This window comes from Nipponia nippon, unplaced genomic scaffold (assembly GCF_047370975.1).
Source record: "Nipponia nippon isolate SJK-2023a ecotype South Korea unplaced genomic scaffold, ASM4737097v1 scaffold_9, whole genome shotgun sequence".
Lineage (NCBI taxonomy): Eukaryota > Metazoa > Chordata > Aves > Pelecaniformes > Threskiornithidae > Nipponia > Nipponia nippon.
In genome coordinates this window covers 16525998-16547734 of record NW_028262413.1, presented here as the reverse complement: position 1 = coordinate 16547734, position 21737 = coordinate 16525998, and the positions used below count along the sequence as shown (strand labels likewise).

Genomic DNA, 21737 nt, shown 5'->3' with positions numbered 1-21737 from the left:
TTATAAATAACGAAGTGAGGATTGGTAAGCTACTTGATTACTTTATTAACACTTAATAATAAAACTCCCTATATCAAGTAGATAGACTGCTTGTTTTTAAGACTTATATTTAACAATTTGCACTTACTAATTATATTATCAGTTGATTAACTCTTAGGTATAGTCTGACAATTTTTGATGTATTTGCTTTTACAGCGTCAGTGTGTAGAATATGCCTTGAAGGCACGTCCTCTTCGTAGATATATTCCAAAAAATCCTTACCAGTACAAGTTCTGGTATGTGGTGAATTCTACTGGATTTGAATACATCATGTTTGTCCTCATCATGCTGAACACACTGTGCTTGGCTATGCAGGTAGGAAAACCAGAAGCTCTTTTGAAACTGTTGGCATAAATGGCAGGGAAGGAATGGGTGATATAATGCCTTTCATTTATGGCAACCTGTATTTTTCTGTGAAGTGAAATTTAAAAAAAAACACCTCCAATCATAGTACTCTTCTGTGACATATTCTAATCTGTTCATCAGTTCTCTGAAGTGAAATTGTTTAAAACAGCTTGATGTTGATAAAGGTCTTCCTAACTTAATCAAGCTGTTTGAGCTTTATTTTGTACCTGCAGTGTAATTCAGTTTGTATTATATGTGTGTTCCCAAGATAATCCATGTGCAAGAAAATCTGAAGAGAACATAAAAGTCTGATTGTGTTAGCAAAAGTTTCTGTCAACCTCTTAGATTCTTTTATCTAATATATTCTTTCGTGCAGTGCCTTTAAGCATTACTTCACCTCTGTGTGGTTTCTGTACTTGTTCTGTGTTCATTTTGTGTATGTACTACTCCATATTTGGTGGGATTGGACTGGATGATCTTCAAAGGTCCCTTCCAACCCAACCCATTCTGTGACATTTCCATCCTCTGTGTCTGTATCTTCTTCAGAAGTTTAAAAACTTAATATATGGAGCAACTCTAGTTTTGTGTGATAATGCGAACCTCACGCAAACATGTTTTCATATATTAGCTGTATATCTATATATACTTGTGTGTATTTTTGCATGTGTGGGGTTTTTTGTGTGTACATATATTTTTATTATTCTAATTTTTCTACATTATGTATGCAGTTCTTCACCAGCTACTTCTTTACCTACTTTTCCAAGTTGTCTCTTTCTTTTCCCTAGTATTTCAGATTTTTATACGAAAAAGTGTAGTTCAAATTCAGTTTACAAAACCATTCTACTTTTTTCAGTACATTTGCATGCACTGTATCCTCTTAAAAATATCACTCCTACACAAGATATGTTATTCTGTGACTAACATACTGCAGGCTTTCTAAGCAGGTGTGACACAAGGTTATGTAATTTTAAAACCTAGCATATAAAACTTGGGAAATTGCTGTTGTCTAATACTCCTTTTTTGAGGGAACAGTTTTCTTCTCAAAACCATCTCTCTGGAGATTCCTTTAGCATGTAGCAGAATGATGGTTTTGTTCCACTTAGCACCTAAAGAGAATAGATTTAAACAACTCCATTCTTGACCAGAGATACTCAACTAGTCTTGTATGGATATAGGTGTGCACCATAAATACTACAACAAAATATTTTCTCGTGCTTCATTTTTGCCAACTTTGCCTTAGGCTGCCTTACTTTCACTTAATATTTTAAAGTTTTTTTTACTTTACTTTTAAATGTATTGTATTTTTCATTCACAGCACTATGGACAGTCTAAGCTCTTTAATGATGCAATGGACATTATGAATATGGTTTTCACAGGAGTGTTCACTGTTGAAATGGTTTTGAAATTGATTGCATTCAAACCCAAGGTAAGTTTTAGATATGATTTAATTAGGTCATCACCACAGGAATTAAGTATAACGTAAGTTTCACACTAGCTATGTATTATTCAAAGAACAAAAAGAACCTATGTTTCCCACATTTATCTATCAGTGAAATCATAAGAGAAGTGTTAACCTGATAATATGTATATATGTAACTCCAGGAAATGAAATGCAGATATCAGAAAAAATATTACAAGGTGGTTGATGAGATCTGGAATATTTTGAGGTAATGAAAATGTCCCTTTGTAAATCAGATAAATAATATCCTGTTACAAGTATTACCACTTCTCCTATTCATGGTACAACATTCATAACTTTATACTAAGTTAATCTCCAGTAAAGACCTGTACTTTATGTTATATTTCCTATTCTAAAAATCAAAATTATTTCTTTACTTTATAAAATATAGCCAAGTACTACAAACATACACGTAAATAATTTACATATTCAATGGCCTTTTTAGATTTTTATGTTTTCAGTTATACATACACCATATTTTGTAGAGGGCTCCACAGTGAGCAGTTGATTCCTTGCCTTAAAGGGACACTGTCAAAATGAATAATGCAGACACATTTTCAAAAGTAGATTTGCAAGAGAAACTGATAACCATAATTGCTAACTGAAAAAAAAGATGAAAATCAGACTGTGACCGTTAATGCAGTCTTTTTGTTCAGTTCTCATACCTCATTTATGACATTGCAAAAGTTAATAATGAAAAACTAAACTGAATTTTGTTTTCAGTACAATGAAATCAATATTTATTCTGAGCTAATATCTATGTAAGTAAGTAAAGTGTGGTCACTCATTATATATGGAATTTGAAAAAAAGCCAGTCATGCCTTTTGAAATTTACTGATCTCACCATCAGTACTTCTCATTTTCCATTGCCCTCCTTTTAAAGTAATCAGGATATCTGCATCTGTAATTGGCTGTTAACTGTGCCCTTTCTTGGTGTTAAGTAGCGAACTGGATGACTGTAGGCTGTGTGGGCAATCTTATTCCTGCTTTGAACAAGCTAGCTGTCATACTTAGAGCAACATAGTCATGGCTGCCCAGAGCTCAGCATGGAGTAGATGTCTAACTACTTCCCAGCTTTTCAGAACTATTTATTCAGCTTGCCTTTAGTCATGAACTCGGCTGTGGAGCCTGAGCTACTTGATTTAAAGCTAGCTTGTGTTTGCCTGCAGAAGTAAACAAATTATACATCACTTGAGGTCTGCTGTTGAGATGTGAAGTATGGAGTTCTGGGTGAATGCTTACCCACTCTCCCATAGTCTCGCTCTGCACTGTCCAGTCCATTGTATATTTCTAATGAATTTACTTGTATTTTTGTGTCACCTATCTTATTTAAATGCTAAGGATTTCGCATTAAAAATAACACAATATGAAGCCCCAGAGGAGATAGCTCAGATATGTGGACCACAGTGTCATGAGTATGCTGACTGTGTTTCCTGATTTGTACTTCTGTTCTATATCCTTGTTTCACACTGAAGTTTCAGAAGAGTTTGCTGCATTTTGTCATCTGCTCTTTGAAGGAAGACTGTGAATCCTTGTATGGTTCTCCATGCAGTTGTGACTGTAGTCAGAAACAGCAGCTAATGCAAAATATAGTGGTCTGATCATGAGTGTATAAATCACAGTGCTCAGTTTGTATTACGGACTTCCTACTCGTTATCAAATGCAATGTCTTAATATTGGTCTCTAAGACTTTGTACAATTTCAGTTTTAACTCTGTTGCAACATGCTTTCTATCCGATTGGATGCTTTTACTGTGAGAGATCCCTGGATCTGAACCCTGAGAATTTGAAGAGCAGACACTGTCAGTGAAAGGTCCTCATTTCCTGAATTTCGTTCCCCCATAGATGCAGAACACCTTGAACTTGTTAATCAGCAGGACAAGGTTAAAAGGTCATGATATTAATCAGACTTTTGGCAGAGATTAATTAGAAAGAAGGGAAGGGAGTTAAATATCTTTAAGGTTGTTCCTGTTATTCTTTAAGATTGTAACTCTTTTAATTGTCAGATACTCTTTAACAAAACACTTATTGGCAACATATATTACATAGTTCATTAATAATTGCAAATCAGCTAACAGTCCTAAGCAGAATGTGAATGTCTTTTAGTAATGTAAATTTTAAACTGGATTCATGCTTAAAAGAACAATGAATTGCTTTAACTCATATTAGGATTTAATAATAGTAGGAACAATCTGAAACCCAACTTAATGTTTTGCTTTAGGGTCTGTGAGGAAAGACTGATTCGTTTCCTCTATGTTTGTGTCACTAGTGGGTTTCTTAGTCTAGTCTGGCAGAATGGACAGTTTTATTTATTAATTATGTGCATTTTAAAAATAATTTCAAAGATGCTCAAAGCATCAAATAAAAACTCCATTACTCACTCTGTAAAAATAAGAATAGATAAAAACATGTCAGTTTTTACCTCATCTGCTTGACAGTGTCCCCTTAATACGTTGAAAAAAATCCTGTGAAAACTGTGATCTTTTGGTTTCGCTGGTCGTGCAAACTTACGGCTGCTATATATTATTGATTCTCTTATTATGATATTGTGTCATTTAAAACCAAGGGACTCCAGACTGCCTTCCAGCTCTGAAATACATAAAACTTGGATAAGTGATAGATATTAAAGGTGATGCTGAGTGTCTGGCACACTTCTTGACTGGGAGATTGGAACACACAGTACTTTGCAGAATGAGGCCCTAAACTTTTCAACAGAGTACTAAAAGGACTAAAATATTTATGTGGTAGATCTATAGAAACATATTTTGGTGTTAATTCTCTATGCCTACATATTCCCCAGGATTTGTGATATTATCCTTCAGCATTTCTCAATGAACAAATTTTTCATAATGTAAGTTAAAAGAGCAGGCAATTTTTCTTCATATTGTTCTTCACATTTGCTAAAATCTGTTACTTAGCATGGTTTAGTACAGTACAAAACAAAATACAGCTATGAAATCTAAAATAATACATCAACACATACTGTATGTAGAGCTTCATGATAGCTAGCTGTTACTTAAACTTGTAATGATTTTCCATGTCATTTTACATCAGATTTTTGTAAGAAAAAAGGAAAGATGGCTAGTAAGTGAATTGATCTTGGGTCATTGCAGTGGTGAAAACAACTTATTTGCATGATGTTTATTTGCTGTGACTTGTCCATTCCTCCCTTTTCCAAAACCATCTTTATTTTCTCTTAGTTTTTTTGTTTATTTGTATGCTTTTGCTTTCATATTACTTTGAACAATATTTGTCTATACTGATGGAAAAGGTTTCATAAAATAAATAAACGTGTAAAGTATTTTAGCTGTATTCAATCAAAATGTGAATTTGTTATTTCAGTGCCTTATATTGTACCATGTCTAGTAAAGTCACTTTTTCTGTAGCTGAAATTAACCTTTATTTGGAGGACCTTTTTTGGTTCCCGTTGCTGTAAAGGAAGATGGATAGCACACCTCAGAGTTGTGCTGATTATGTTTGCTGTTTGCCAATAGTCTCTTATTTTATGTATGTATATATAAATACCACTATTTTAAAATCAAGAAAGATACTACTTTTAAATAAGAGAAATGAGGAATTTGAATGATCAGGAAGAATATGAGAGTAGCTCTCCTTCTTTAGTTGGCAGCTGCTAATCTCTTTAGGATTATAAATTTCAGTATCATTGAGGTGGTTCAGCATGATGTTTAGCAGAAGCTTTGGGAATGGCTTGTTCTTGTAGGAAGGAGAGATAGGGAATTGTGCAGGAGCTCTCAGAAATGGATGCGTTTGTACAGGAGGCCAAATCCATGAACATTGGCTTTTGCCCCAAGACTGGAATTGGTGATTAATCCCAAAGAAGAAAGCATGTGGCACAAAGGACTGTAGCGATAATCATACTCGGATCTATTTTTCTCTTACAGCCCCTTCCTTAAATGAGAGAATGATTATAGTAATTTGTGTTTTAAAAGAGCTAAAAGAGAGTAGCATTGGAAACATAACGAGGCTTTCTTGACTCTGCTCAGTGCTTGCTCTCCTAGAACACACTGTAGGGCTGTCGTCTTCTGCAGCAGCTCTCTTGTAGTCTCCAAAAGCAAATTTCCACGTGAAATTAGCTTTTTTTTTTCAAATAGTAATGCACTCAAGTGTAACCTTTAAACTGTGAAGTTACGAGAAATTCTAACAGTTTAAAATCTTGAGAAAAATACTGTCCAGTTCTAAAAAATTGTGTAGCTGATTTTGCTTTTCTGTGCTAATAACACATGTAACAACTTAAACTACTCAGCTGAAACATTATCCTATAGTAAACAGTGTAATAATAAGTGTAACTAGATATAAGGTTAGATTAGCACACTTGTCATTTTAAACTTTTTGCTAAATTAATTTTTTAGAGCTTCAATAGTGGCTGACAAGCTAGTATTTTTAAATTAATTACCAGGAAAGTAGAAGTATGTGTACAAAATGTACATTTCAGCCTTTGTCATGTAATGCACATCCCTTAGTCATGGTTGGCTGATAAATTAATATATCTGAATGAGAAAAAAGGCAAGTTCAGTAATTTTTGCAATTCTGAATTTCTGTAATAACTAGGCAAAGTCCACATATTGCAGAAAACCTACATATCTTGACTCTGTAGAGTTGCCTTCAACAGAGTTAATACATCTTGATTTGTTCCCAGTGACAGATTGATCCTGGAACCTACCTCAAGGTTTCTTCTGAAATATCTGTTTGCTCAAACATGCAGTTTTGATGCCAATAGACAGCTGATTGTATGATAGCACTTTATAACCATTTGCAGCAGTGTGCCAGTAACATACACATAGGGAATATATTTAAAGCCATAAAATGTCAGAAGGGTGACTAAGCAATTTATGAAAATGAATTTTCAGACATTGGACTGGCTGCATTAAAAGCATTAAGAAATTGTTCAAGTTGCTATGATTCCTAGCACTGACTTCACTGGTTACAGATCGGGCCCTGACTGCAAATGTAGCCTGAGTTCCTATATTAAACCTAGTTTCTGAATAGAAGATTAAATCAGTTCTCTAATATTTACGCACAGGTCCATGTTAAAAATTGTGTGTGATTAACCAGTGATGAGCTTTGACCCTTTGAATATTTTTACCGGTCACTTAGATAGGATTATCATAAAGTCATTAATGTTAAGGAGTTTTCAGTTGGCTTGGTGTTGTAGAAATATTAAAGGGATTTTGTCGTGCTTGTTAGGATATATATGTTAGAATTTTTCAGCCTTGCTAGAAGTCCAAAACCAGATTTGGATGATGGCTTGCTTGCCAATGTTGTGCTTATACAATGGTGTATTATGCATGTGTACTGCGTGTGTGTGTGCGTGTGTGTGTCTGTGTGTGTGTCTGTACATGTATATATATAAAGTATATATATACACACACATGCACATATATGTTGCTTTTCCTTCAGTAGGCAATATTGTTTGTTTTGTTTTGTTTTCTCATTAGACCACAGGTTTTGTTTAACTAATTTCTGTTTATGCAAAACTAAACAGAAGTATGCAAATATTTGACATTTCATGTGTAATCACAAACGTTTGCACCCTGCCTGCTCTGTTCAGGGCTATTTTAGTGATGCCTGGAATACGTTTGACTCCCTCATCGTTATTGGCAGCATAGTAGACGTCGTTCTCAGTGAAGCTGATGTGAGTATACCCCAGCTTACTTTCCCCAGTCCCTACTTCTCTTTCTCTGTCTCCCCACTATTTCCATCATCTGGACAAGTCACAGATTTTGATCTGATGTTTCTAAAGTTTGAGTACAGACCAGTCATAGGTCAATTATGTTGATATGGGAAATAAATAGCCTTTTTTTTCTACCAATTTTTTTTAGCTATGAAAGGGAAAGATTAGATTGTATAATGGTACATCAGAGAAGCCTAGAGTGTTTCTGTGTTATAACAGTGTCCTTTTCTTCTCTTTTTCTGTTTGTGTTTTTCTCTTGCTCTCTTTCTGCTGAATGCTTGTCCTAACAGCACTATTTCACTGATGCATGGAACACTTTTGATGCCTTAATTGTTGTTGGTAGCGTCGTTGATATTGCTATAACAGAAGTTAATGTAAGTAGCAACTGTTCATGCACTAAAAAGTAATTGCTGTCATCAAGAAATACAGAAAATGTAAACTTTATCCCCCAAATCCTTTTTTAGAAAAGTATGTTTTATCCTGGAATCAAAGACCAAAACATTGATACAGATGTTTGTACAAGCTGTTATTATAAATCTGTATACCCATATAGTTGCACATGCACACAGCATAGTGAGACAATGAGAATTATATTTTTCTATATATATACAGAAAATACTTAAAACATTTTGTGTATAAAAAAAGGAATTAAGCTTCTGTTACTATTTTACTTGAAGCCCAGTGATTTTTGTAGGTAGGTTGACAAAGCTAATTCAAGATTCTGTAAGTTGTTTCAGTGACTGAGTTTAACAAATAATGATTTTTTTTTTTTGTGGGAAGTTTGGTTTTTAGAGCAATGTTGGCATTCATATCTCATGAGGTAGCAGAAGAAGGGTACATAGAGAAAGTAAGGTTTTCCATGCTTTGGAAAATAGAATGGGGTTTTTTTTCCTATTCCTTTTGCTTTTCCCATCCTGCAGTAAATGTTTTGAAATTGAATTACTCTTAAAGTACATGGAAAATTCCAACTTTTCACCAAAATTTTGATTGATGGCCATTACACATGTAGGTGTTTGGACAACAGAAGGATCCCTTCTGAAAAAAATAGGGAAATACTGATTTTTGCCTGTTCTCTATCCAACTTGCTGGTTTTAACAAGGAAAGCTGTATCACAAAAATGATAAATGAAAGATAACAAAATACATACCAGTTCTATAGTAGATATACAAGTGCTTCCCATACTTACATGTTTGTTTGTTTAACTAGTCAAAATAAAATGTCAGAGGAAAGTGCTTCTTCCCTCTAATGCTTCTTGAGACCTCAGAAAGGGAGACTGAAGAAGGTGGGACTTGCATCCAACCCAGCCACTGAAAATGCTCAGCGAGCACACAGACTGAGTAGGTGAGGTTAGCGTATTCCACCTGCTGAAGATCTTACCTATTTATCATTCTGAGAGCTGTTATCCAGAAATACCCATGATGCAGGAGATCCCCAACATTCACATATTTGACCTGTATCAAAGAACAGCTTAATCAGGGAAAGCTGTAGATATAAATAGTTGCTTGGTATTCTTTGAAGATATTTAGCTTGCATGTTTTTCTACAGCAGTCACAGTTTATGAGCTGGCTAATAACATTCCTTTTCTCTTAAATTTGTTTTAGAAAGCTACTTGCTGGACATCTTTTTTTTGCCCCAGTGGATTTTATTATTTACCCAAATGGTTTCTTTTCAGTAGGGATAATTAATATGCATCATCTTTCAAAATACTTCTAAATTTGAATAAATACTCTTTAGTGGTGAATATTTAAGTTGCAATATCTATCATATTTTGAGGAAGCAAATTCATCCTGTGGCTATCATCGCCATTTAATTGAAACACATTTTAAGATTTATTTTCCAAAGTGGTTCATGTCAGGAACCCAATTCTTAGGATCACATTCCTCCAGTCAATGGCAGAAACTGTACCCTTTACTCCATTTAGATAGTACCTTGGTTTTGAAACTGTGAGTATCATGATAATAAAGTTGCCCAGGAACATGAAATAGAAATTGTATTTGAAAAAACTGTGATCTGTTCCAGGCAGTCCAGGATGAGGAAAAAAAAAAAGAAAATGCAGAATTCTCAAGTAAAATCTGTCTAGAAGACAGTTCTTGGCTTTTGGTGCGTTGTTCAGATCAGCAGACCACCTACTAGGAGCTTGGATTTGTCAGGCTGGTCTTGATTGAGGCCATAGTTTGATGAGGATTTCTTTTGGCACCTCCGTCAGCTTAAGCAGCCTTCGCCCACCGCTGCCCTTACCTCCGTAGCTGTGTGAGCTGTGCTTCCACAACAGTTTCAGGATTTCACAGTTGGCTGGATGAGAGCACAAAGTATTGGCAAAAGTGTGGGCCATGGTAGGGCAGAAATGAGTGGATAAGGCTGCTGCTGAAGGCAATACTTCTTATACTGTGCCCATACAGGTCTCCCTTCAGAGCGTATTAGCATTGGCACAGACAAAATCAATTAGTGGCAGTAGCTGCTGTTGATAAACAGTGATGTACATAGATTTTAATCTTTGGTTCTAGTCTATTTGGTAAGCACAATAATGCCTATTATCAATGCATTTCAAACAAATAGAGAAAACAAATGTATTTTTATCTTTTTTTTAAGATGGCAGAATATCTTCAAGCATACACAGACTCTATTAGCCCTCATTAAAGACTTCAAATTTCTTTCTAAAGCTGCAAATTCTACACTGCCATCTCAAAGAGTAAACACAATCAAAATAATTTTAAGGCTGATTCACCTTAAAATTCCTTCCTGATTTTATGTTAAACTGTGAGAATCTCACAAGTGACTGCATTACTGGACAGAACAACGGAGGACTGATGTGATAACGTGGGAGCAGAAGGACCTTAGCCTGACCCTTAGATTTCAGACTGATTTTGCTCAGTTCTGAGCAGGTGATGGATCTTTCTGTCTGTGTACTGAAGGAACCTGAGCTGACAGGGAGAGTCAGTCGGCACAGAACTGCACTGTCCCATTGAGACATTTCTCAAAGTATAATTACAGTTCATGGAGCAGATTTTTAAAAGCTGCCTCTAATTTGTTTTTAGGGTTTGTTTGTTTGTTTGTTTTTAGGTTTTTTTTCCAGAGAAGTTTGGATTTAGACTTTCAGCTCAAGTATTTACAATTTACCCACTATTTCCATTCACAGTAGTACTGGTGTAGATGAGCATAGTGTCTGAGGAGCATAAAAAGACCAATCATTTAGAATAGATTTCCATAATAACTGAAAAACGTACTTGATTGTGAAGAGATTTAAAAATAGCTCAAATGTACTTCCATGACTACAGAAGATGTCCCTGTATTTAACCCTGTATTTAACACTGTATGGACAGTGTTAATTTGACAGCATTACTTGTAACTGATCACTGCTGAGCTTTCAGCTGTGAAGAACACTGTCATTTTAGTAATTCACACAGCTGTCTTGAAAATATTCTGGAGATCAAGAAGTGATCTTCAGGAAAAGTACACGCCACAGTCAAGAACTAGCACTGTCATTTCTTATTTTCTCATGCTATACTCACTAGAGAAAGAAGGCTCATCTTTGATGTCTTCTAGTACTGCACAGCAGGCTGTGTACTAAGTATTGTCTATTTCTGGTCTTTTCCACTTTCTTGTGCTTTGTTTGTGCAAGTCATTAATGTATTACAGTTTCAATAAATTTCTGAGCTTGATTTCCCATTTTCAACATGAAAGTGATTATGGCAGAGTGTCCAGGGAAATTTCTTGGATTTTTATTACTTTTATTGTTTTGATTCTACTGAACTATTCCTACTTCATTAGTTTTGTGTAAATTTCTATAATCCAAATTCAGTATTTTAGAATCTTTTTCTTAATATTTTTCCACATTCTGAATTGTGCCATTCCACCTGTACCTTTTATCTAACACTGACCGTGATCCTGGGAAATCTACAGCTCTGCTAAGATGCTAACAAGACTTTGTTTTCAATGGAATTTCAAGCACGATTGACATGGCACCTGTGAAAACTCCCAATATAGAAAATTCTTAAATTGAGGAAGCTCAGCCTTGTTTGAAGGGTAATCTGAAACAGTGTAAATTGCTAGCATTAACGTAAAATCAGGTCTTGTTGCAGTTGTAACTGCACGAGTACAGCCATCTTAATTGATCAATGTAAAAGAAGACTTGAAAGAATGTGAATACGTAAAATGATGACTAAACATTTTTATAGGTTTGCATATATAATTGCTTCATGCTGTGGAAACAACTCAGCGTCATTCTGTTAGTCTAGCTGTGTACATTTAGGCTAATTCCAAAGGCCAGCAACTTCTTCTAGTATATAACATGTTTGTATCTGACCCATTTTTTTCAAGAGAGTGGGTTGGACTTTCTAGTTATATATCACCTTGATTTCAGTATTAAATTCTGGAAATGTCATCTCTTTATTTTGTTGTTCCTTTTCTTATGTTTTTTAACATATTATAATAATGTATATGGTGCCCTGAGGCTGATTCTTCTGATCCAGTAGCCTCCCATTCACATATAATCCAGGAAATTAGTGTGTTTTGAATATTTTTGGTGCCTGTGGAAATCAGTGATTAATGCGTTCAGCAATTTACAGGACTGCTTAGCATCCTCAAGGACTGGATCAGTGACCAACTCCAGAAATGAACCACCTCAGAGCAACATATATTTTGGCAATATGCTATTTTCTATGATTGTTTTGTTATTTTACTCTGTCATTTAATATCCCTTCCTTTAACCAGTTCTTCTTTTATGAACCTAATTGGTTTTCATGTTCATTTTATTTTTAGAAATTTTTAGAGGCAAGTATATATAAGTAAATATATATATGGTATAGCAATAAAAAAATTAAAACCACTACTAAAACCTATATAATTACTTTGGGTTTTGTAACCTTTTGTTTTCAAAAAGTTTCACATGACACGCAAGATCTTGTCTGGTCATAAAAATGGTTCCTTTTCAATTAAAAAAGCAGAGTAGTGATTGTGAGACACGAGATGTGGTCAGTCCATTTTAGGAGATGGACATATATAACTTAAGACAATGAGAGATAAATAAATTCTGAATAAATGAGTAAGTTCTTAAATGCAAATAACAGACAAGTTTCAATCTGGCCTGACTGTATAGAAATTATCTTATTAGTCAGCTCAGAAACCATTTGGATGACCAGCACTGGATGACTTAGAGGCATGATCACATTGTTAACAGTAGTAGTTATGAAGGTTTTAATTCACATTTTTTTTATTTAAGTTTCTTTTACCATTCATGTGCTGCCAAAATGTCGAGAAAATAATAGAGAGTTCACTTTCCTCTTCTTTTGTGCAAATGTTTAATGCAGTCCTTATGGTGCTAATTTTATGCTTGAAGTAAAATTCAAGTTCTTTGCTGAAATAAGGCTTAAAGGAACAGCATTGATATCTTCCTCCTGAGCCCCTCAGGAAAACCTATTTGTCTTGAATCACCACTGTAAACATGTGAGGCTTATTCAATGCTTACACTGCTGCAACAACTAACAGTGGTTAGTAGCAATGTCATACATCAAAAAAGCGTCTCACAAAACCAGAATTGGGTGTTCTGCCATTTGGCAAGAAGGAGCACCATTATTACCATTTCAGCACTATGCAGTGCATAATGTTGACTTGCAAACAGTGGGATGCTCTTTTCGTTTGCTAGACTGCTAGTGGAGTGTGTGCTGGCAGGGCTAGTGCTTATTTTTGTATAGCTGCCCACTCACCTAGTGACTGGTGGGACAGCTGATCTGGCTTGTGTGGAGGAGTAGATTAAAACTTCATATCTACCTCCTGTAAGAGATTCTGGATTCCAGTTTTGAACAAAAGCACTGCAATTCAGTTTGAATCCCACTTCATGCATCAGTATCATATGTTAGAACTTACGTTTTGTTGCTAGTAATTGATATTTTTGAATACTGTTAATACATTTTGTAGACTTTTGCAAAGGTACCTCTTTAGGCTTAAGGATGGGTCAGAAAAATACATTCTCATATGGCTTTGCTTTTGTTAGTATGAAGTCTTATTGCAATATGAAATCTATACTGTGTTGCAGTATTTAATTTGGAAATAGAAGTAAATTTCTGAGCTGCTTTCATGAAGGTGTTAATATTAATAATTTAGTTACTTTATTGCACAACAATATTTATTAGTTATCATAGTACCCTATGCCATCAACATGTTAGTTATGAACTTAGAGTTTTAAATACATCTTTTACAAGGGAAAAGATACTTCTTTTCTCAACTCGGGGGTTCTTCACATTGATACAAAATTTTTACTAAATTATGTATATGGGCATTTTGTTCATATGTAGCAGGGAATACAGAGAGTGCTGTGTGTGGTTTAACCCCAGCTGGCAACTAAGCCCCACCCAGCCGCTCGCTCACCCCCCCCCCCCCCCCCCGGTGGGATGGGGGAGAGAATCAGAAGAGTAAAACTGAGAAAACTCATGAGGTAAAGACAGTTTAATAGATAAAGCAAAAGCTGTGTGCACAAACAAAGCAAAACAAGGAATTCTTTATATACTGAGCGTGACGTCATATGGTGTGGGATATCCCTTTGGTGAGTTGGGGTCAGCTGTCCCAGCTGTGTCCCCTCTCAACTTCTTGTGCACCCCCAGCCTACTCACTGGCGGGGTGGTGTGAGAAGCAGAAAAGGCCTTGACTCTGTGTAAGCGCTGCTCAGCAATAATGAAAACATCCCTGTGTTATCAACACTGTTTTCAGCACAAATCCAAAACATAGCCCCATACCAGCTACTATGAAGAAAATTAACTCTATCCCAGCCAAAACCAGCACACACTGATAAGACTATGAAGAAAATGACTTGCTAGCACATTTGAATTCCAATAATTATTCTCTGAACAAATTGTATATGTATATACATACATGCATACACTACACATTTCTGAAGATATTTTGGCAACCTGAATGCTTTCCTGTATATGTTATTGTCATCATATGTATTTGTCATTCAGATGTTTCCTTCTATATTTGTAATCATGATTACATCATTATGTGTTCATTTGTTTTGGCATACTCTCATACCCTTTGGCACAATCTGTAAAAAAGAAGCATTTGACCAACACCATATACTAATATCCACTGATTTTTACCACGTTTATTTTTTCTTAAACACAGAGCTACAGTTTGCTTCGAATGCATGATGCAATCTGTTTCACACTGTTCACAGTTTTGACATTGAAGCTTTTTTCAGTTAGGATGTTTATTTGGAACTTTTGTTGCAATATGAAGAGTGTAATGAGGAGTTACTGTTTAGGAAATGTGCTAAATTTTTCATAAGCAGCAGTAAATACTTGACCAAAATTGGCAGCAGATTGCAAACATTTTAGTCGGTGAGGCAGAAATTTAGGTTGATTGTTGGTTAATCTTTTTTGAGGGTTTGGATTGTTTGGGGAAGAAAGCTGCTGTGTTGAACCTTGATTAAGAAAAAAAAAAAGTTACTGCCTATTTGAAGTATTTAAGAATTGGCTTAAAATTACATAGTTATGAAGCGCTTTGCTGAACTAGGCTCTCAGTGTAGCTGGTACGTGGCTGACAGAAAAGGTAGAATAATTAAGCCAGTCGCTGTCCTCATTTACCTCATTACAGTGCATCTGTTAGCCAAGCAGGGAAAGCAGAAGCTGTCCATTTATTCTAGCTGTGCCCATTACCAGACTTGTAGCAGTGATCCCAGAAAGGACATCTGTTGTCTTAGGAATCACGTAGTCCCACGGGGGACAAAAAATCATGATAATGACCAGCCAGACCGGCCAGTCCCCAAGCATTTGGGACACGAATAGTATTGGAATGATTGATGGAAGGTGAGGGGAAAGAGGAGATTGTTGGTAGATTGCCTGACCACAGGAAATATTTTTATTTGCGTTCTTGTCAGCAACTGTTTTCCAAAGAGACACTCTCTGCTCAACCTGCCCCCTTGTCAGGTTCAAGGCTATTCTAATACTTTCCCTATATGTACACATAATATGCCACCTATTTACGTGTGTACATGTCAAGTAATATTACTGAAGTTGCAAATAAGATTATGTGTTTGGGTAGTATATGTTTTTTTCCTCATCTGTAGGAAGCAGATGTTCTCTGTTATTGCCAGTCTGTGTGTTATTGTTACTGAAGATTTTGATACCTTCCTTAATCTTACTGTCCCAGCTCTTAGTATTTCTTCATGCTGGATGGACATACATAAACATTAACTAACTTTGTCTCTTAGATGAGCATTTCCTTTATAAATAAGTAAGAATAATGTTTTCTTTGTGGTATATCACTCTATTACCTTCATTATAATTATTATTCATAATATAAACCAAGCTGCTGTATTATCAGAGGGAAATGCCAGAGAGGGTAAAAAATTAGATACACTCACTTTAAAATGTCAGTACCCAAAACACTTGGCCAGTGATGGGCAGCAGTTGAATATTTTCAGCTCCAGTAGAAAAAAAATCTTTTAGTATCAGGAGTTCATTTTCATTGTTTGTTTCTAGCCTCAATCTCCACCCTGGTATTTTTGTACAATTTACGTTTTGTGAGCAGGGTGTTTTCCTTTTTCATTCCTAGCCTGCTTTTTCCAGTGTCCATAATTTATAATCTCTTGCGTATGGCATCCTAACATTTCCCAACAGCAGCAGATCAGCCATCACAAAGAGGCAATTAGGGACTGCTTAGCACAAAGAAGCTGAGAAAGAGTGATTTATGAGAGGAGTGTGCGTTACACAGTCCCGTGCATACACAAATATGCATACACAAACACGTTCAGTGCCCTTCAGACAAAAAAAAAAAGTTGAAGGATTTTGCAGTCATCGTTCCTGAGCACCTGCAGTAGAACTGTTCACATAGGTTTGGTAATCTGATCTCTGGCTGCATTTTCAAAAGTGAGAATTAAGTAATTATTAAGATAGTTATATATAGAAAAAGGGGTTTTTACTGACTTTTCCTTTTGTGAGGGTTTTTTTCATAACCAAATCATAATGCATACTCATTATTTTTTTCTTTTGGAAAGCAATTAAATAAAAATCTGTAGGACTAAAGTATCCTTGTTCTGTTCTTATCTATCCCATTACATATTGCTATCCTAATACTGTTTGTAGCTTATTTGGGCCCCAGTCCTTCTCCTGTAAAACCTAGCAGGAAAAACTCCCAAATTCAAACCCCAGCATTTTACTTCATTTTTTTTAGTGTCAATTTGTGATGATACTGTAATTTAATCTCCTGTGTCTGTCAAATACCTCATTTAATTTTTGATGATACAGAATATTGAAAGCTAGTTAAGTAATTCACTCACTGATTCAGACAGTATCAAGCTCAGCATGAGTCAGTCACCAGAGATTAATACGAAGTTTCAGGCTTTGTCTGCAATTTCTTTAAAAGTTTCAGATAAAAAGGAATTTTTTTCTGTAATAGCAATGGGGGTCTGTGTACACTAGTACAGGTTTGTGACTGATGTAGGCAGACAGCTTTGCAAGGTTGTTTCCATGTTTTGTGATGTTTTGGTATTTATGATGTTTGTGATTATGAATTTCTCCTTAATATATATTTTGATGGTTTTATTTCAAATTGTTGAAATATGCAGGGAATTTCTAGTACAGCAACTGTCTTTCATTGGCAGCATTTTTTTGTGTATTTTATATAAGTGCTTACAAAGCTTAGATGTTACAGCTGATTTTACAAATACTCTGCTTACTGAAGTCTAATGAGGAGATCTGAGTTTTGGTTAATGTTAATGTTAATGCATCAATTTAGTAATAATCCCTTAAACAGTTTTAAAAATCTCTGTTTCAGAAAATACTCATATCCTGGCAGGATAGTAATTTATACATATGTAGATTGCACATAGTTGAACGGTTATTTCTACCTCATTTTTGCCTTGTGATACCTTTATATATGTTTTGCAAAAAAGTAACAGACAAAACAATTACAATTTAATAAATACCACTAATGATCTAACTTTAACAAAGTACTACCTATTCTTGTTTTTTTACTGTAGTATGTTTGTATAATATACTGCCAGTATTTTCAGCAGAATCGGCTCCTCTCTTTTCCCTTCCTTCTCCCCAGGCTTTATCTTGGGTAACAGCAATACTTGAGATTATACTCAGTGAAGCATGGCATTGAGAGTGTGTCTGATGCATCCACAATGTGTTGGAAGCAGCACTGGGGAGGCATGGTGGTTATTGCAGCTATATGTGACAATAATTGTTGAAAGGTGCCCCTTTCAACAGGAGGATATTTTAGGCAAGAGAGTAAGACCCATCACTTGGATCTAACGTCCAGAATCCCATTTATTCTAGTGCTATAAAGTTTTTAAAGACATTTCCATTCAATTTTGGAGAGAAAGAATTCACTGCTGTGAATCCATCAGTGCACAGACAAGCATAGACAGTTGGTCCTTTAAGCTTTGCTAGCTGCTTTGCTAAGTGTCTGACCATTTAGGCTATCGAGACAGTTTCTCCAAAGACAGACAGAGACATTATAAGGAGAGAAGTGAGTTTCTTCTTCACAGGACATAGAATTTGGCTCTGTGAACAAGAAGTTGGTGTGTGCCTCTCTTCTCCGTGTAGCTCCTGAGGGCTGGACAGATCTGTTCCAAAAGGGTCAATCAAATCCTGAAGGCCTTTCTCCATGCCTGAGCTTGTTACATCAAATTATGACTACTTTGTAGGTGCTGAGAGAGTACAAGTATTGCCTTCTCATTTGCACCTGTGTGGGAGGGTTAGCCTTCGTGTCATTGTGCTAAAAGTGTTTGTCTATCACTTTGGCAGAGTGAAAATCTGTCCTTGTTAAGCACTGCAAAACCCAATGTTCATCAGTGAGTGAGTTAACTCAAGTGTATTACTTTGCTTTAAGGGAGCTCCTGATGTGACATAAAACACAATTACTTGAATATGGTTAGATTCCAGTGATGGAGTAATTAATCTTCAAAAAGAGCAGAGCAGAAAAGGGACCTTGAAAGGCTAGTTTGACCCCAAAGCTTTGCTCTTGAGTTTCAGTTAGGCTTACTGCTACGATTTCATACAACCTGTGGAAGTTGATGGCTAATTTTGTTTGGCTTACATAGGAGCAGATATTTTATTTTGTATTTACTTTCCACTGAGTCTTTTAAACATGTTTTATACTAGCAGATTTTTACTATGAGTCCGCGAACAATGTTTTAGTATGAGTCAGCCAACATGAAATGCTAAAGGGAAGGTTTTAATAAGGATATTAATGTTTTGTTCAGAAAGTATATCGAGTTGAAAGATGTTAATTTACATTTAGAAATGAAAAATGTCCTTCCTTCTGTTTATGGTTAAGCTGATTTTTTTCATCTTCTATTTGATTTTAATATTTAATGTTCTTAATTTCTTAAAGCCAAAGCCAACTGAAACAGTCACAACTGATGAGTCTGGGGTAAGATTAGTAAACTGACCCCAGTGGTTTTACCTCTACTTGAGTTTATTCTTTTTACCATGTCTTTTTCCACCAATTTTATCTGTATTTTTCATAACTGTCGTACTATAAAGGTGTTATGCAGTGGTTTGCGTTCATTGTCAATGTACTATTGAAGTCTACTACAAACAAACCTGATATGATCCTTATTAACAAACCAGAAAACTTGGAAATGCATGTGATGTGTGAAGCATTTCTACAGGTCCTGTGTTTTTAGCATGTAATTTTTCCTTTCATATCATGCTTGTCAAGGTGAAAAGGCCCTCAGGATACATTTTCAAATCTTACCTCTTCCACCTTCACATTTGATGTTGTTTTTCTGGAAGTGTTGCATGTTTGAGTTTGTATTTGGTTTGACTTCTCCATGATGCTCTTCAGAACTCTGAAGACAGCGCTAGAATCTCCATCACTTTTTTCCGTCTCTTCCGGGTGATGAGGTTGGTGAAGCTGCTTAGCAGAGGAGAAGGAATCAGAACTTTACTGTGGACATTTATTAAGTCATTTCAGGTTAGAAAAATTTATTTAAATGTGCTTTATAATTACAACAATTTATACACCAAATTTTATTAAGCAAAAAACATTTCTTTCGAAATTCATGCTATCAGTAATGACATATTTATATATATTTGCATACTAACGCCAAAATAAACTTCACCAGTTACTTCAGTGAGTCCAAGGGTCATTCTTTGTCATTTAATATTGGCTTTTACCGTGAGATTTCTACGGTACTTCATAAAAAAATATGTGGTATATCTAAAATGGATAGGATAGGTTTGACACACACAGGTCTCATACTTCCACATGTTTTATTAGATGACTACAAAAGTGGAATTTAATCTATTTTTTAAATATAAAACTGATTCCATGAATGTAACAAATAGGTATTTGAATCCTTGCTCCTGAAAACTCTGATGAATGTGAAGTTAATGGAACTCTATAACTGTATAGGAGGAAATATCTTTGTGTTGTCAGAATCAGTAAAGAAAATAAAATTAAAAACAGCTAAAGGTGATTCTTCCCCTTCCTTGTTGGCAGAAATAATTTAAAATACAATGAAGCTTGTGTTGATTGTATGCAGCAGAATATTCAGAGTGACAGGTAATAACATTTTAAGCACTTGCATAGGAAGAAAAACTTGGAAAAGCCTGTGTTGTGCAGAGAAATTTTTTTTGTAAATGGCAATTGAAATTATGGTGTGAAATTATTAAAAGACAATGCACCTGTCCCGTTTCTAGGCTCTGCCTTACGTTGCCCTTCTGATAGCCATGCTGTTCTTCATCTATGCTGTCATTGGAATGCAGGTAATTATGGAATTTTTTTAGCATTAAACAAAAGTACAGTGTTGGCTACTCTGAGGCTTATTTACTAAGGTGCTTATTGAAACATTCCATTGATAGTAGTGCTATATATAAGGCAAAGCTTTCAGAGTAATGTAAAAATCTTTTTTTGGCTATGATTTTGGTAGTCAGAAAATTCAAAAAGATGCAAGAGAAGAGCTTGGTGTGAGCTGGTAATATCTTGGTTTGCTGAAAGGAGCCACTCCTCTTCCATGTACTGTGAAGTTTATTCCTATGCATGAATGTATGAAAGAATGCATGGCTTTTTTTTTACTGTAGACTTGTTTGGGGAATCAGGCATTAGAACTCCAGCTTTTTTTTTTTTTTATAATCTTTCCCATATGAAAAGAATAGAACTAGGAAAATAATCTAGCTAAGGATCTAGGCACAGCTGAGCCTGTGGTTAATCAAGAGTAGGATATAGGTACAAGATGTACAAGCCTAGAAAGGATTTTGGTAACTTAAAATGTGAAAATGTGCTGTTGGGGTGAAGGTGCCACTCCTCACACCAGCAGCAGTGCTGTGTGGGCAGAACAGGTTCTCCAGTCTTAGTACCTAGAGACAGCTAGGTAGGAGAAACCGGTCAGGAAACTGTCCCTAAAATTCATACTACTGGGCCATTTCTAGTGTGAGGATGAGAGAGCTGTTTGAGAGGGGACTACACAGACTGCAGGAAAGCAGCAGATAAAGGCGCTGAGCATGGAGCTGTGATTGGGAGTGCAGTTTAAGTTGCGTGGTAGTCTCTGGGCCACACGTGAGATCTAGAGCTTGCCTAAGGAGGTGCCTGAGGAGCATGGCTGGGTGACCATCAATGCTTTGCCAGAAGTTCCTGTTAGGTATCCTGAATTTTTTCCTTTTTTTTTACCCCTGTCTTAGGGGCAGGCCTTAGGATAGCTCTGCATTCTGTAAAATTTTACAAATGTTTTCTTTTGTTTTCAAAGTCGTAACGTTCTTCAAATCAACACAAAGGGAGGTCCTAATTAAATGGGATGAATAGAAGAAATATGCTGTGGAGAGTGGTTTTGTTTCCAGATTCCTTCTGTCATTTATCCAAAAGCAACTTAATGCCCTTACAGTCCAGCAGCATGTATACAGAGTGTCGTGGTGTTAATCTCTCTGAATTAAGTAACAGCTTTCACTGTATTGTAAGAGGATATAAATGTATTATATTGGGGAAAAAGAATGGTCTTGTGGCCAAGGAATTACAGTTTAATTTTGAGGAACAGAACTAATTTCCATCTCTGGCTGAGACAGGATGCTCAGACTCTCTGTGCTTTGGTTTCCGTCTTTGCATCTCTCTTACTCTATTTAGATTCAAGGTTTTCAGAACAGCAATTATTTCTTACTACAAGTACGTACAGTATTTAGCACAGTAGGGCTTTAATATCAATAAAGGACTCTAGATGCTAGTTTAAAACAAATAATATTTTCTCACCTGAAATACAGGAATA

General features: G+C 35.7%; 1 protein-coding gene across 5 annotated transcripts in view; it reads left to right on the top strand.

Moving 5' to 3' along the window:
• CACNA1D (calcium voltage-gated channel subunit alpha1 D) overlaps positions 1–21737 on the top strand; it is a 212219-nt gene that overhangs the window by 148694 nt on the left and 41788 nt on the right. For 2 of the 5 annotated variants that reach the window (XM_087742997.1, XM_087742998.1), the window contains exons 28-34: positions 196–354; positions 1700–1810; positions 7412–7495; positions 7825–7908; positions 18872–18910; positions 19328–19456; positions 20185–20250. In XM_087742997.1, the coding sequence (XP_087599123.1) occupies positions 196–354; positions 1700–1810; positions 7412–7495; positions 7825–7908; positions 18872–18910; positions 19328–19456; positions 20185–20250 (672 nt within the window). The remainder of the gene's footprint in view (positions 1–195; positions 355–1699; positions 1811–7411; positions 7496–7824; positions 7909–18871; positions 18911–19327; positions 19457–20184; positions 20251–21737) is intronic. The other 3 variants (XM_087742999.1, XM_087743001.1, XM_087743000.1) reach the window with 2 other exon arrangements.